General features: G+C 41.6%; 2 protein-coding genes across 3 annotated transcripts; one reads left to right on the forward strand and one right to left on the reverse strand.

Moving 5' to 3' along the window:
* Positions 1 to 397: 397 nt before the first annotated feature.
* Positions 398 to 9,060, forward strand: cog2 (component of oligomeric golgi complex 2). Its single transcript, XM_030442875.1, has 18 exons — positions 398 to 570; positions 1,039 to 1,200; positions 1,761 to 1,826; positions 2,029 to 2,109; positions 2,419 to 2,522; positions 2,844 to 2,952; positions 3,202 to 3,381; positions 3,486 to 3,610; positions 3,976 to 4,102; positions 4,212 to 4,351; positions 5,910 to 5,971; positions 6,059 to 6,210; positions 6,333 to 6,518; positions 6,748 to 6,820; positions 7,331 to 7,473; positions 8,012 to 8,151; positions 8,266 to 8,449; positions 8,566 to 9,060. Exons 1-18 carry the CDS (start codon positions 514 to 516, stop codon positions 8,656 to 8,658), a joined length of 2,184 nt encoding a protein of 727 aa, XP_030298735.1. The 5' UTR covers positions 398 to 513; the 3' UTR covers positions 8,659 to 9,060.
* Positions 9,061 to 9,778: 718 nt separating this feature from the next.
* Positions 9,779 to 14,190, reverse strand: agt (angiotensinogen). 2 transcript variants are annotated; one of them, XM_030440918.1, is made up of 7 exons: positions 14,045 to 14,190; positions 12,443 to 12,897; positions 11,976 to 12,342; positions 11,451 to 11,575; positions 11,156 to 11,304; positions 10,538 to 10,694; positions 9,779 to 10,458 (listed from the first exon to the last, which is right to left on the reverse strand). In XM_030440918.1, the coding sequence occupies exons 2-7, from the start codon at positions 12,857 to 12,859 to the stop codon at positions 10,282 to 10,284; spliced, it is 1,392 nt and encodes a 463-aa protein (XP_030296778.1). In that variant the 5' UTR covers positions 12,860 to 12,897; positions 14,045 to 14,190; the 3' UTR covers positions 9,779 to 10,281. The 2 variants fall into 2 exon arrangements, with proteins under 2 accessions (XP_030296778.1, XP_030296777.1); XM_030440917.1 differs by having other exon boundaries at positions 10,175 to 10,458; positions 12,443 to 12,894; positions 14,045 to 14,178.
* Between the last annotated feature and the right edge of the window lie 1,655 nt (positions 14,191 to 15,845).

The following is a 15,845-nucleotide window of genomic DNA, read 5'->3' on the forward strand; positions in this document are numbered from 1 at the left end:
TTGATGCAACCCACTGCATCAAAACAAACTAAATGACAGATCTAATGGTTGTATTTACACCCAAGTGGCCTTTTTTTTAGCTGGTTTTATCATTAAGCTTCAGGGTTGTTGATTTTTATATTATTTGCTCTTGCTTTTCCAACCTTCAGCACACAAATATGGGAATAATAATAGTCTAAAATATGATATGCACTACTCAAAATGGGTTAGTTGGGGATATCATTACGTTTGGCTTGATGATACCGAACACCCCCTCCAAATACGTGCACCTAAGCCTCCCATCAACCTGTGGAAAGACTGTATTTGACATTTACACAGCCTCGGGCTCTCTGCCACAGTACATGTACCTCTGGCCGCCTCTAGGGGCCGCTGACGTCACCTGTCCACTAGTCCTCCTCCTGACTCTTCTTCTTCGTTGGTGCGCTTGCCATGTTTGCGGAAGCCTTCCGCAGCTAACCGGAGACGTGTGACTTTTTTCTGTTTATGTTATGTTTTAGCGTTTTATAATCGAACATGAATCTACCGAAAGGACCTGATTCTTTGTGCTTCGACAAGGATGTTTTTATGAAGGTAAAAAGCCGTCAACGTCACTTTTGGTAGCGCGCTAACGATAGCGTATGCTGTGGAACTAGCTAGCATTAGCTAGTCGACTGTACCCACTGGAAGATCCTGTTTCTTCAAGCTTTTATTGTTTGTTATTGAATGAAAATACTAATGAGCTATTACGCTTACATCACAGGGATGGTTAATGTTGATAATATCGAACATGTCAAACAGTGACGTTGCATGTAATCCTTAATAGCAAACGACGTTAGCAATGATAAAGATGTGTTCATTCTGCATGATGTGGCTGAATTCTTCTTTTTTTGGTCTGTCAGTCTGTAGCTGAGTCGATTTACTCTCCAATTTCTGATATAAATTGTCCTGTCTCCATGTTTTTGTAATGCTGGATGTTATTGTGTACGTGGCTGATTGAAAAGTGTTGTTATCTCATATAAATGTGTCTGTATCCTCCCTCTGCTGTGTCTCTGTCTGCAGGATGACTTTGACGTGGACCAGTTTGTGGCAGAATGTCGGAAGCAGGTCCAGCTGGAGGAGATGAGAGAGGACCTGGAGCTTTACTACAAGCTGCTGAAAACAGCCATGGTGGAGCTCATCAACAAGGACTATGCAGACTTTGTTAACCTCTCCACCAACCTGGTCAGTTTTTAATGTTGCCAGCAGTTTAAAATCCACTGGAGACAGGGAGGGGATCTAGAAATCAGTGGCTAGATCTGTAAAGATATATTATTCTATAATGTTTATAAGTAAAGCTAGCTTTATGATAAAATACTTTTAATATTGCTGGATAAGATTTTAACATATTGGCATTGGTGTGTACAATAATTTTCAACAACACAAATAATTGTGTTGTCACAGTGTATATTAAATAAAATGTTTTTATATACAAGTATTAAAAAATGGGGTTAATGTTTGTTGTTGGAAATGAACAATTCTCTTTTATTTACTGTTACTGTTATTTTTGATAACAGGGGTTTTTGCTGTACTGTAAAATGTCTTTTTTCAGAAACTTTTTATGTGTGATGTAAGGAAATTGAAAAGAATCTGTTTGGTCAAGTAACGGGATCAGCCTTAAAAGTTCAGTACCTTGGGGCTCTTTAAAAATGACGGAGAGCACACCACATAGTTTTCCTTTTTTAAAGTAAATCCGACCAATTTAAGACCGTCTTTAATCTCAGATGTCCTCTCCTTCATTTCAGGTGGGGATGGACAAAGCCCTCAATCAGCTCTCTGTGCCGCTGGGACAGTTGCGAGAGGAGGTCATGGTATGTGTTGTCATTAAATATACTGTAAGCTTTGAGGAATTTCTGCTGCAGAGTGTTCAAATCAATTTTTCAAATCAATTTTATTTATATAGCCCAAAATCACAATCGCACTGCCTCAATGGGCTTTACAATCTGTACAGTGAACAACATCCTCTGTCGTTAGACCGTGTTTATTCATGTTTCTGGCTGTTGTCTATTACAGAGTCTACGGTCCTGTGTGAGTGAGGTGATTCAGGCTATAGACAGTCAGCTGTCCAAACAGGACGATCTGCAGAAAAAAAAGGTTTGGCTTCTTGTCCTTCTGTCTGACCTCATCATAATTTGTTTTGATCACTGAATATATTACTTGATTACCTTAACAAAGCTCTGTGATAGTCTAGTATGGCAAATCCCCGACATGTTGTGAACATAATGCTGTTTTCAACTAGATTTGGTGTCACACAGTCTATTACCATGTTCTTAGATTATTTTTATAGGAATTAGTTTTCCAACCTTTTAATTTAGAAGATGGTATAGAACAGATATTCTGTAGTCTACTCTGTGGGACAATATCAATTCATTATCATCTTCCATTTATTATTCTATTCATCAGGTGTGTGTACTGAGGCTAATTCAGGTGGTGCGCTCAGTTGAGAAGATTGAGAAGATCCTCCACTCACAGAACTCCAAAGAATCCAGCTCTCTGGAAATAAGCAGGTGGGAAACTGACGAGCTTAATATTCGGCCTAACCAGAAGTGACAAATAGGATGTTATTGAAAAGTCAGATGAAGTTGGCTAGAAGAGGTTTTAACACATCTGTCTTTTTGGACATGGAAAATCATAGTTCTATTTTGTAATCTTATGCCTTGTATTCCATTTTTCAACATACATCCCAGACACAATGCACGGCAAAATCTTTGTACACATTACTTGAGCAAACCAGATCTTCAGGTAGTCAAAACTTGATCACTGCAGGGATATTGTTCTAAGCTTTAATATCTGACTGAATGTCTGTTTGTCTGTCTTGCTGTGTACAGTCCCTTGTTAGCAGGTCAGATCCTTGAGAGAATTGCTACAGAATTCAACCAGCTGCAGTTCCACGCTGTGCAGAGCAAAGGCATGCCCCTGCTGGACAAAGTCAGACCTGTAAGTGTCAACCAGCCAATCAGTCGGACAGCCGATAAACCAATAGCCGCTCAGTTAGTCTGTTAGTGTATCTGGCTGGTCATCTGTCAGTCCATCAGCCCTGTAATTATATGACAAAGATAATCAGTTTCAGTAATCAATACTACCATCTGCTTTTATGGAAAGCCTTTAATTTAATTTTGAAATATTTAAAAATATTTAATATTCTGGTTTTTACTGTGTATTTGAAAATGTTCTGTCCTCTGTCAGCGTATCGCAGGGATCACCTCCATGCTGCAGCAGTCTCTGGAGGGGCTGCTGATTGAGGGTCTGCAAACATCCAATGTGGACATGGTGCGTCACTGCCTGAGGACATATGCCACCATAGACAAGACACGAGACGCTGAGGCTCTGGTAGGACAGGTGCTGGTTAAACCTTACATGGACCAGGTAAAAACAAAAACACACATGGTTTGATATACTGTTAATCCCCGGACATTTCTGCCCTTCTGAAGACATTAATTGATAACTTTTCTTCCTTACCCTTCTCATAGGTGATAGTAGAAGAGGTGGTGAAGTCCAGTCCGAATGGTCTCCAGCTGATGTACTCTAGACTGTTGGAGTTTGTTCCTCATCACTGTCAACAGCTCAGAGCGGTGACTGGAGGAGCCATATCCAGGTAATGATCCAAATGAATTCAAAGCATTCATAGATTGACTAGTTCTTTGTTGTGTTTTAAGATCTTCTTATCTCTACTAGAAAAGCAAGTTGTCTGTTCTCATCTGTTACATTCGGCATATTGACCACACACTTTCGATATATATTTGTTGTGTTTATTTATTTATTAATGTAATAACCATGCTTCATTTACTCTTACTTACTACATGAACGTTTCTCTTTGTTCGCCCTCCAAGGTTTTGTTATCTAATGGTAACAACTTGCCCCTATATTGTGTGGATAAAATGAATCAGTAGCTGGAGTAGTGGCCAATACATATGAAATTACAGCTTATTTTTAACATGCTGGTGTTTCTTCTCCCCTCAGTGACAAAGCTGACACAGTGCCTGGTTATGATTTCCTGGTGAACTCTGTGTGGCCGGAGATGATCAAAGGGATCGAGGAGAGGTTGGCCTACCTCTTCAGCCCTGGAAACCCTGACATATTCTATGAGGTACAGCCTCAGTGGATTCACTTCTTTGTAAAAGATTTGTTGATTGTGTGCAGTCACATTGCTCAGTGTTTGACTGAGTAGTTTCACCACCACTCTGTTTCTTCTCTAGCGTTACAGTGCGAGTATGGAGTTTGTGCGGAAGTTTGAACGTCAGTGCAGCTCGCAGGCCAGTGTGAAGAGACTGAGAGTACACCCCTCATATACCAGCTTCCACAACAAATGGAACTTGCCTGTCTACTTTCAACTACGGTGCGTTTTACCTCAATATGATCTATACTGTACATACCAAAGCCAGTATATATTACACTATGTGCAGCGCACCTCCCCGGCGTCTCTTTTGTACACATTTCACACCATGATTGTCCAGCTGTGTGGAGGTGAGATATGTGCCAAGGTTCTCACTTCCTCTCTCTTTATTTGTCACACAACACGTGCAACATTACACATTAATTCCAGAGGAGATGGTTTGGAAATGTATCTTTTATCCCCACAATCAAACAACATCATGTCTCCCCTCTCTCTGCGAGACAACTTTTCACTCTGCCTTTGAGTGTGCTTGCTCAGAACACCTATAACTATTTTCATATCCGTAATGATGGGACAGCTACTGCCCGAAGGTGGAGTGAAAAGCTGTTCGGTTGAAGTTTTATGTTTTCTTGTGCAGGCAGTAGTGTACTTTAATGTCTGCATTATGCCAGGAGAAAAACTTATTTCAGACCCCTGTGTCGAAAAAGTGCTGTTTTGAAAAGCTACCCTCGAAGGCAGAATAAAAAGTTGGCATTCAGAGAGGAGGGAGATGCGACATCTTTTAAATATGGGTGGAATGGTGCACATACTCTCCCCTGGAAGGCTTTTACAGTGTTGCGCTTAGTTGTTCACATGAAAAGTGCCGGTAAAAGAGACCTAGAGAGAGTTCAAACCCACCTTTCTCACTTCCTTACGTAAAGTGTGTGAAAGTTGGATTGTTGGTTTTGGAAAGTTACTGAAATGTTTGACACAGCCCCCCCCCCCCCCCTCAAAAAATCGGATGCCAGAAAAGCTATGTGTGGAGAAAGCTATACAACTGTCCAACAAGCACTACTGATAGGGTTATTGGCAGATTAACTTGCACTGTGATCACAAGACTTCCTGGAAAATCACACATGTGCACAACCTCAGATTACATCGATTTTTACTTGTATGCAATGAATATACGGCAATAGGTGTGTTTTAACCTCTTGAATTTAAACCTCTCAGCTAAAACGAACATGGTGCGACATCGGTGAAGGTGGAGTTTCTGCGCATTATGTATTTTGAAGGATTGTCTGCTTCTTTAATGACTAAAGAGACGAGCTTTGGTTAAAATTGCAGGCTGTCAGCGTTTTTTTAGGGGAAAAAGACAAGTTGGCAGACGTTCACAAGTTGAACAAAGCCCTTTTTTATAGGAATCTGGAAGATTGCTCGTGGGTGTGAGTTTCATGCAGAGTGATGACAAGAAGCAAAATGAAAATTGAAGATGTGTGTCAGCGCATTACTAAACATAGCCCGTAAACATGACACTGGACCTTGACTGAATGGCCATCGATCTGTGGAAAAACCTGTCTAGTGTTTGTCAACCTCCTCCCACCCCCACAAACACGCACACACTGTAAAGATTAGGCCGTGTCCTCATTTCTCAATACAAACCTGCACAGTTCAGCTTTCTCTGGAAAGTCCATTATTTCTAAGACACACGGTGTTGTTTTTTATGTCATAAGTCTGTGTTTATCAGAGCTGATGCAAGAAATAAGCTGATAACACATTGATTGTTTTGTCTTTCCCCTCTCAGGTACAAGGAAATCGCAGGATGTCTGGAGAACGCCATAAGTGAAGGACTAGTTGCAGCACCAGGTTGGAATTTATTCTCTATCAGGAGCGCTGGTGTGCAACTAATACTTCACCTGCAGTAACTATGTGTCTGTGTCTGTCTATGTCCAGCTGGCAGTGCGTACCACCTGCAGGTATCTGAGGTGTTGTGGTCCTGTCTAGTGAGATGTTGGTCAGACAAAGTCTACCTGTCGCCTCTGGCCCATCGTCTCTGGAAGCTCACGCTGCAGCTCTACGCACGATATGCAAAGTTTCTTGACGAGGTAAACTTAAATAAACCACAATATTTTTTTTTAAGCGTAAATTTCAACATCAAAAGCTCAGTGCTAATGGATATCCATGTGGCTGTTACCTGCTCTTATCAACTTGATCGATGTCGACGCAGGTGTTGACTAAGACTCCATCCCCCGAGGCGACCAAAGAGCCAACCAGGCCCTTGCCGAGCTCGGCCTCCTCCACCTCCAGCCGAACGTCAATGGATGAAGGTGGCAGTGAGAGTGGGAGTCCTGCCTCTCTGTCCACCAAACAGCTGGTCTACATCGCAGCCGACATCCAAAAACTGCAGGAACAGGTGCGCAGACATGAACTAAATACAGTTTACTTGCATTATTTACATGTTAGAAGTACGTGGGGTTAAGCTTCTACATTTTACATGAATGACAAAGTGAAAAGAAACATATTAAGGTGATAGTAAAAGCATTTAGATATGTTTCTTTCTTTCTTGCAACCTCTCCAGAGTTAAATTCCCTTGACAGTTAGATGGAAAGATGACAACTGATAGCTTCTTGTTTTTCTCTTAGATACCAGAGGTGTCCGAGATTGTCAGACAGCGGTTAGAAGCCATCGGATTCAAGAACTTTGCTATTGTGGAAGGTGAGCTACCCATACAGTAAACACAGAAGTGATTTTGACTTTCCACATCCTTTGTGTTGTGTTTGCTTGATCTTATTGTGCAGTGTTTTGTCAGGAAATGAGGAAGAATTGTCCAGTCGGATTAGTATACACTTGCATAAGAACGGTTCTAAAGCATTGTTCTGTTGTCAAGTAGAACCTGTAATACAAGTGGCATGCCATCTCATTTTGGAGGATTATTTTTTCCTTCTTTTGTAAACGGAAGGGTGCCTTACTTCTGCTGTGCTCTAATTTTTGGGAAAACATGCCAAGAGACACATGTCAGTGCAACTAGCCGTAAATGTTCACTGACATTTTAGAACGAAAACAACAAATCTCCAACAGGCTTTTTGAGCGTGACATCTTCAAAGACAATATCTCTGTCACAAATTGATTCCTTTCTCATTGTATCCTGCTTCAGCACAAAGGTAACTCTGGTAAGACTGTTACAGCGTGTACTTTAGTATTCACCAGTGTTCTCGTCTATGTCAGATGCTCTGTCAGACTCCAAGGCTTGCCTGTCGAGTAGCATTCCCACTCTGAACACCAGGATGACACAGCATCTGACTGAGCGCAGCTGCCGCTTCTTGAAGAGTGCCTCTGAGGTTCCACGACTCTACCGCAGGACGAATAAGGTCAGTGAAGCTGCAAACAGGCACATATACGTGTCTCTCCTATATTTCATCATATAGCCTATCTTCGAGCAAACATTGGGAGTTTGTCTGATTTAGACAAATCCTGGGGGGCTTATGCACTTGGAACTGTGGTGTGACATACATTTTTTCTGGTGGAAATGCTAAAGTTAAAGGTCAGAATTTCGCATTTTGAAATTCACTGACCGCTCAGATTGATGAGGCATGTTGGTTCATGAATAGCATTTGATTTCCACATTATTACTCTCACCTACATTGCCCAATAAGGAACAAAATAATTAGTCTTTATTGACATTTTCCTGCATTATGGAGCTGCACCATGCAAACTTCAATATTTCCATATGATCCACAGCTGCATATCTCTACATTAAGACAATTAATAGAGATACATATAAAGCCTCCACCCTCAACATGAACAATCTTCAAATTCAGTTTTCTGCTGACCATGATCCTCAACACAAGCAAATGTTTATTTTCCCTCCTCGCCGTCAATACAACATTCTACTTCCTCTTTGCACAGGAACTGCCGGTGCGTGCATCAGCCTACATGGACAACGCCTTACGCCCGTTACATCAGCTGCTGACTGACTCGACGGGGTTGGTCACTCCCTCTACGGCACAAGAGTGGCTGCGAGTCACACTGTCTGAATGCACACAGAGGTCAGCCAACACACAAATAAAGAACCCGGGCTGAAGATTTATGAAATTTCACTTCTAGCTGCCAGCCACCTAATTTGTGTAACAGTTAGATTTTTTTGTCTTTCTTGGGTTCAGGTACTATGAGACCATATCTGAGGTGCTGAGCTCAGTGAGAAAGATGGAGGAGAGCTTGAAGCGATTGAAGCAAGCCAGGAAGGGTGCGAGCGCGACTTCTTCGGCTGGAGCAAACGGAGGACCGACAGACGACAGCAAGATCCGACTACAACTGGCACTGGATGTGGAATACCTGGGAGAACAGGTAGGTGGCGTTTGAAACATGCAGACCAACTGCTTCCAGGTTCTGTTACAAACATCAGCATCATCTGACTTCTGACTATTCTCTCTTACACTGCTCTGTGCTGTTGTGTGTCTCAGATCCAGAAGATGGGTCTTCAGCAAAGTGACATCTCCATGTTCTCCACTCTGATGGACCTCGTGAAAGAGGCCCGAGAGCTCGCCGAGCAGTAACCAGGAAGGTCTGACATGCTGCACTCATCCCGACCCCTGCAAGACTTGTGAAGGATAAAAGTCAGAAGTCCAGAGTCATGGTCTGGTAACGGTTAATGATGACGAGAAGACGAAGACTGAAGGACAAGAACTGACAGAAAATGACTGATGCAGGTCATGTAAACTGCTCTATATGTTGGGCCAGAATGTCGCATAACAAGAGTCTGAAGTCTAATTCGTAAAGAGAGAATGTCAATCAAATGATATTTGTTTAATTTCTGCTGCTTGGTGAAGGATTTATCTGACATAGAGAAGTCTGTTTGTGTGTAACATGTACATTTTGTTAAAATCAAAGTTGTATATTATAATATGTTTAACATAATGTAACTTGGGAATAAAACAAAGAATTTTGGATACAGAGTTGAATTTGCGTGTTTTAATGGAAAGATCACGCACCAGCTCTAAGCGTTGGCACTGGTGGAGAAAAATTCAGAGTATAACTTAAGTAGATGTTATAATACTACACTGTAAAAATATTGTTACAAGTCCTACATTGAAAATGTTACTAAAGTAAATTAAAAGTGTAATTAGGAAAATGTACTATAAGAATTAAAAGTTAAAGTGGATGAGATACCTTTTCCCATATTATTCCACACATTAATGCATGTTGTAATTCATATTTCTTCTAATATTTATGAGTAATATGTATTATTCAGTATCAAATGCCAGTACAGCAACCACATTTTCAATCAGGCATTGTACAAATAAATTCTATAAATGAAATGAGGAAAGAATTATGGAAACAGGATGTGAAATATGTTTGAGATTTATCTGAAAAATCAAAATGTTATACTTTAAACTAGCAAAAACCTAGCTGACTGACAGTAGCTGTTGAGATGGTTCCCAAAATTAACAATAGTCTAACTTGTTATCCTGAGTCTCGTCCCAATTTCCAAAAAATGGAGCATAATTTCTGACTGGAAAGTTTAATGACCTCTAGTGCAGCGCTTCCCTGCCACCCAGTCTGTAGGCTTCTCTCTCCTGACCTGTTTAGGTGATCAATATCGATACACCACAATAATTTGAATCACTGAAATGATAAAAAGCTGAAATCCTTATTTAAAAAAAGACATTTCAAGTGTTTTGGGTTACAAATGTTTTATTACAGAAATCACAAATCGCAACAAAACAAAAATAAACTCTTAGTTACAATATACAAAGTCATCAGTCATTGATCGTAGAGAATCGTGGTTACTGTACCTACTCTACTGAAAAATACTGTACAGAACTCTGCTATAATAAATTTTACAGGAGAAAAAAACAAAAAACAAATTAGGATTTTTTAAGTGGTTGCTTGAAAACAACTCAGCTTAAAGTAACAGGTTTTTCATAAATACTGTTTCTGCAACACTGCGTAATATCGATAGATCCTCTGTGAGCGAGTTCGTTCCTCAAATACTGCATGTAGAAATTATTTCAGCTGGAAAAAGAAGGGAAAGATCTAAATGAGGCGTCTGTCGCATGATTGATTTCAGCACCTGCAGGAGCTGTAGGTGATGAGGAACACTGTGAAGAAATGGGTCTTGTGTGTTGGCTGTTTTTCACGTCAGAGGTTTTTGTTGGTTTTTAGGGCACTGTGTAACTTCAGAGTGTAGGGTTGGTGATCTTTCCCAGCATGAGGATGGCGTTCGAATCTCCCTCTATGACAGAAAAGAAGAACGGCCTGTTGATGGAGAGTTTCAGAGGGATGCCTGCCTCCTGGATCTTGTCCTGAGGTTCTGCTCCCTCCTCGGACATCTCAAACATCACCTTGTTGACCGCCTTGAGATCAGACAAAGAGATATGTTAGTGATGGACACGTACACAGTGAGTATTTAATTTGACCACTCATCTACTTCACCTTATCTATAGCGAAGGGTTGGGTGTTGCTGAGTTGGCTGAACTCAGCCTCGGAGCCCAACAGTTTGGCCTCGAGTTCTGGACTAATGTTGGTCAGCAGGTCGCGCATGTCAGTCGCGGAAGACATGGAGAACTTCGGAAGGGACAGCTCCAACAGACTGGGCAGATGCACAGAAGACAGGGATTTAATATTAAGATGAAAAGTATTTGAAGCGATTCCATTAAAATCTACAGCCTCATTTGTTCTACAGTGACACAACATATACTGTATAACCAGTTGTGTTTCTACAGTCCTGGAAAAAACATTAAAAAAAGGGATGAAGATCCAAAATATTATGATCTACGAAATTATAGATATTTGTAACTTGTTGACAAGTTATTATGATGAATGTAGGTATAGATCAGTGGCGGACTCAGGATGTTTGAAGGGCAGGGGCGACAAAAACTAAAAAGGCACCATTGGGGCCCCAGTGTGCAAAAAGGGCACTGAGAGGGCAACTAAAGGGCACTTTATCAAATTCGTTCAGCTGGAAGGACACCCAAGAGGGCACATTATCATGTTTTATCAACCACAGGGGCATGGTTTGGATTTAGGGTTTTTAAAAAGCTCAGCACTCACCCTTCCTGGAGGTTCTGGTGCCAGTCAGACATGACAGCAGTGCCCAGCTTAGACTCTATGTCGTGGAGGTTAGCCCCTTCATGAGGCAGAACCAGCAGCATGTAGGAGCGTTTGCTCAGAGACAGCTTCACAACTGTGCACCGCCGTACCTTCACGGTGAGAAAAAAATCATCATGAGCAACCTCAAGCTTCCTGCTCGTCACCAAAGTACATTTCATGGACTACAGCTGCAAATACGTGTTGAAGAGAAATACACAAATAAGCTAACGTTAGGCATTAAACATTTTTTATTTACCTTATCGTTCAGGTAGTGGTACCGACCCGTGTGGGTCATCAGTGGAGCCATCACTGTGGTTGTTTCGTCCACATGAAATTCTTGCGTGGAGGTCTCCTCTGGCTGGAAAGCTGTCTTCCAGCTACCTAAAGACACAAGTAAAGAAACACAATCAGGCACTGCAAGGGGGTGCAGCAGTTGACACGACTCTAAACCTTGTAAACTGTAGGAATTTAATTTGGTATATAAGCATCTGGGTCAACTGGCACGGGTTTACAGTGTGGTAAAAGTCATGATAATGTATATAATATCTTGCTGTGATTATAACGTGATGCAGTTCCAAATTTGCCCCAAATTTGGCGATATCAGCTGTAGACAGTTCCTCCATGAAACTGTGGATCATCTTGAGTAACTGGGTCATGATTTCTTGAAAGAGACACTGTTGATGAGTACAACCCAGATCTGCAAAATGTTGTCCACTCCAGATACAATCTTTGGCGCGACACACTTGGCCAAGTTCTAATCAAACAAAAGGGAGAGACAAACCTTGGAAGTTGAAGGAGGTAAGAAACAGAAGGTCGCTGCTGGCGTTCAGATCCTTGAAGACGCTCTTCACCTTCCCTTCCGACGTCTTCTCCACGAAGCTGTTCACCAACTGCTCGGCCTCCTGAGGTTTGGAGAAGTCCACGCCGCGGATGAATGATGTGTCCGAAAAGTCTTGCGTGCCTTGAATAAAATCCTCTGATAGCTGAGCACCGTGACGAGCGAAGGTCCACACCTGGGTAGTGATTTCATCTTTCGGTCCGTCGTCCACCAGAGAGTTAATGCTCTGCAGGGTCTTGAGAACCTTGTGTCCATCCACTAAGGACACACAGTCCTCTCGGTCGGTGCCACTGCTCAGGCCCAGTAGTTGCTGAAAGGAAAGGAATTCATTAGTACGAGACCTGATGATCACATTGGACCATATCAATCATCCCCACGCTCAGCACAAGTCAACACTGAAAATCAAAGACCTGGAACAAGCTTGCTGTCTTCTTGGAGGCTCCCAGGTAGAAGGTGAAGAGGGATCCGTAGGTGTTGACCGGGGACAGGAGGGTGTTGCTACTTTGCTGCTTGCTGCTGAGCGCCTTGTACATCCTGAAGCCCAGAGAGTTCAACAGCTCTGCCAGAACCGCCGTCCTCTCCGTGACGTTCTGCTTCTGTGCGTCCAGCTTCGACGGGTCCCTGCTGTCTGGCGTCAGGACTTCAATATCAAGGGGGGCCACAGGAAGTGTCTCAAGAGGCTTGGACGCCTGGGCCTGCAGGGTCTCACAGCTGACATTCTCAGCGGCAAAGAGATGGAAGGGGTGGATGTAGACGCGGTTGGCTTGGCTTGCTGAGAGGTAGCAGCAGAGCAGGAGGGCAAGAAGAGGCGACCGCAGGATCTGCATTTTAGCTTTTGTTGATAGTCACCTTAAAACGATTCCTTCTGAGGAGAGAGACAGATATTCTTAGTTCATGATGAGTAAACCAAATGATCAACAGGCTCTTGAGTCTGAGTATCGGGCTGTGAATGGTACGTTAGTATTAGCGTGGCTTTCGACAGAAATCTGGCTGGATCTGGTTCCTGCCAGCCAATCCTGGCAGGAACCAGGAACCATCCTTGGACATAGAGCGGCATGTCAGTGATGGATTGATTGCTCTTTGTGTTACCTCTCTCCTGCTGGCCAGTGAATGAGAGCAGGCATTACCCTCCGCAACAGGGGTCGCATAGATAATGAAGACACATCTATGTGCGTCTGTGTGTGTGAATTTGTTTGTGTTCACAGACTAAAATCAGATGGATATTGTTAAAAAAAAGGAAGCTCTGGTTGCGTGCTCAGGCGGTCAAGCAAATTCACATGCACAAATTGTCAAAATACAAGACAAAAGCGTTCACTCACTGTTTTGCCGTATTAATGCCATAATAACTGTATGAATAAATCCATGTCTAAAATGAATGAGTCAGTATAACTTTTACACACGTGTTGAGTTGATAATAAAAGGTAGAATTGATATTTTGCTTGATGAATTACAAGTTCTTGTCATTAACCTAGATTTCTGGGCAAGTGCTCTTATGCAAACGTAGGACTTTATCCTGAGTTGAACGTGCAGAAATGTGGACTGATGGACTCTTGGAAGACGTGAGCAAACACTGGCTTTTCCTCTGTTTGGACACGTACCACAGGACATGGCCTTGGTCCCTTCCTCTCAAATGTTCTTATACGCAACCAGCCCACCTGTGTACCGGATGACTCTATGACAGAGGCCTAAAATCATGATTGATTCATGATACCCGATGCTTTCTGCTGAGACGCAGACTTCTGACAGAATGTTTTGATTTGATCTAATCCATCACAAATCATGTGTACTTTCAGTTTTGATGAAATTGTTAACCCTTTAATCAAACTAAAAAGTAGGTCAACAAGACAGTTTGAGTTCAGTTCAAGACAGACATTTGAACCATCATTTTTTGTTTTTTAATAATATAACATAAATTATAGGACTCTGAGTTCAAACATTCCCCCTCACTTCTGACAAGCTTGTACATTCACTCCAAAGACAATCACTGAGATAAAGTCAAAGTTTGCTCTTACCGTGCGTGTCTGCTGCTGCTGAGTGAAGGGCTGACTGAGGTCCTGACTCCTCAGCTCCCTTAATTTAACCCAGTTGGCCGGCCGCGGTGCTCCCACTCTGGTTACTGATTAACAAAAGCAGCATTGAGTCAGGGGCTCTGCTGCCATGACTCACAGCCCGCTTTGTACTGACGTGCTACGGCCATAGATAAATAGGTCTGACAGAAAGAAGAAAGAGACCTCCCAATGTCCCTCTACATGTTGACTTTAGGAGGATGATGCAAGTCGCATCATGGAGGGGGGTGAACGGAGAGCTCAGCCGGGCTTGTTTGTGTTTGGAAGTGACTCACTGAAATGTCACCATATTGTAGGGATGTTTATTTGTGATACTTACGCATGTTCTTTCAACATTTTGCTTGAACGCAGAAGTCAAACAAGTACCTCGTAAACATGTTTCAAACCGGAATGACTTAAAAAAATCACTAAACAATCAGATTTTCATGTATCATATTCCTCGGCTGTTGTTCCTACAGGATGTTATCATGTCTTCTTTTGCTCTCTCTTTCTGATATATATATATACATATATAATATACATTAACTGTAACGCTCATTAAACCTTAAAGCAAGAACTAACTAGAATAGCACTCAGAGCCTAACCCTTTAGAACTCAACTGGGTTTCTTCTGGGTCGAGACCCATCGTCCATCCAACTTTCATGGAAATCTGTTTAGTAGTTTTTGTGTAATCCTCGTTGAAACAGAAGTAATAACATGTCTGATGAATACAAAAATAAACCAATAAAGTTTCTCTTATTATTGCTCATCCTTTAGGTTACACTTTATAATAATGGTACAAAACGTATACTTAAGTAAAGATACATTAATGCACTATTAACGATGATTTAATGCAATTATTAATTCAGGATCTGTCATACATTTCTCTTGCTCATGATGAAGTTACTTTGACTTCATGTTATGAGTTTTCTCCTGATAGATCATCAATTAAGGGATACAAATTCATTAGTTGGATTTCAGTTACGTAAAAGTAACTTATGATTGATATGTAAATGTTTGATAAAAAAGGTAGATTGATATTTCCATGAGAACAGGTACTATTCTGCTTTCTGAAGAGAGGCTGAGCAAAAACACAGGTCTGAAGTAATGTTTTATGTAGCTTTTACGCGGCTCTGTTTCACTGTGAAGCACCAGAAATGTTTTGTGGACTATGAAACTTTGCAAGACTTTGTATCAACATGGGGACGAGTAGACTGAATTTTTGGGTGAACTTATCCTTTACTGATGAGAACTTATCGTCTAAATAACTTGTTCATTTGTTAATGGTCAGCAACAGGGAACTCACGATACATCCGGCATTCATCATTTATAATTGAGTTAATCATTACTTTAGTATAGGGTTTGTATCCTAATTATAGCATTTATTTTATGTCACTATCAAACTGTTAAAGGATGTTATGCCTAGACTAACGTGTCCTGGGAAAGGAGCAAACACCCTTCAGATGGTCTTCATTGGAAGGCATGAAGTTTATAAAGCAGTGTAGTTTGTATTGATTTTCAGGGGGTGACATCCTTGAACATGATGAAGAAAATCCTTTACGTACACCTGATCCAACAGGGCAGGTACACAAGACTTTCTCACCAGAAATAGAAACATCACGTCACTGTTAGTGTTATACAGCCCTGGCCTTATCATCTATAAACACTGTTACGGTAGCAATAATTGATAAAGGTAAGTTAGGAGTCAATTTAACAACAACCTCCACGTGTCTTTTCTGGCTTCTTATAAACTTCTTATTAACTTATT

This window comes from Sparus aurata, chromosome 15 (genome assembly GCF_900880675.1).
Source record: "Sparus aurata chromosome 15, fSpaAur1.1, whole genome shotgun sequence".
NCBI lineage: Eukaryota > Metazoa > Chordata > Actinopteri > Spariformes > Sparidae > Sparus > Sparus aurata.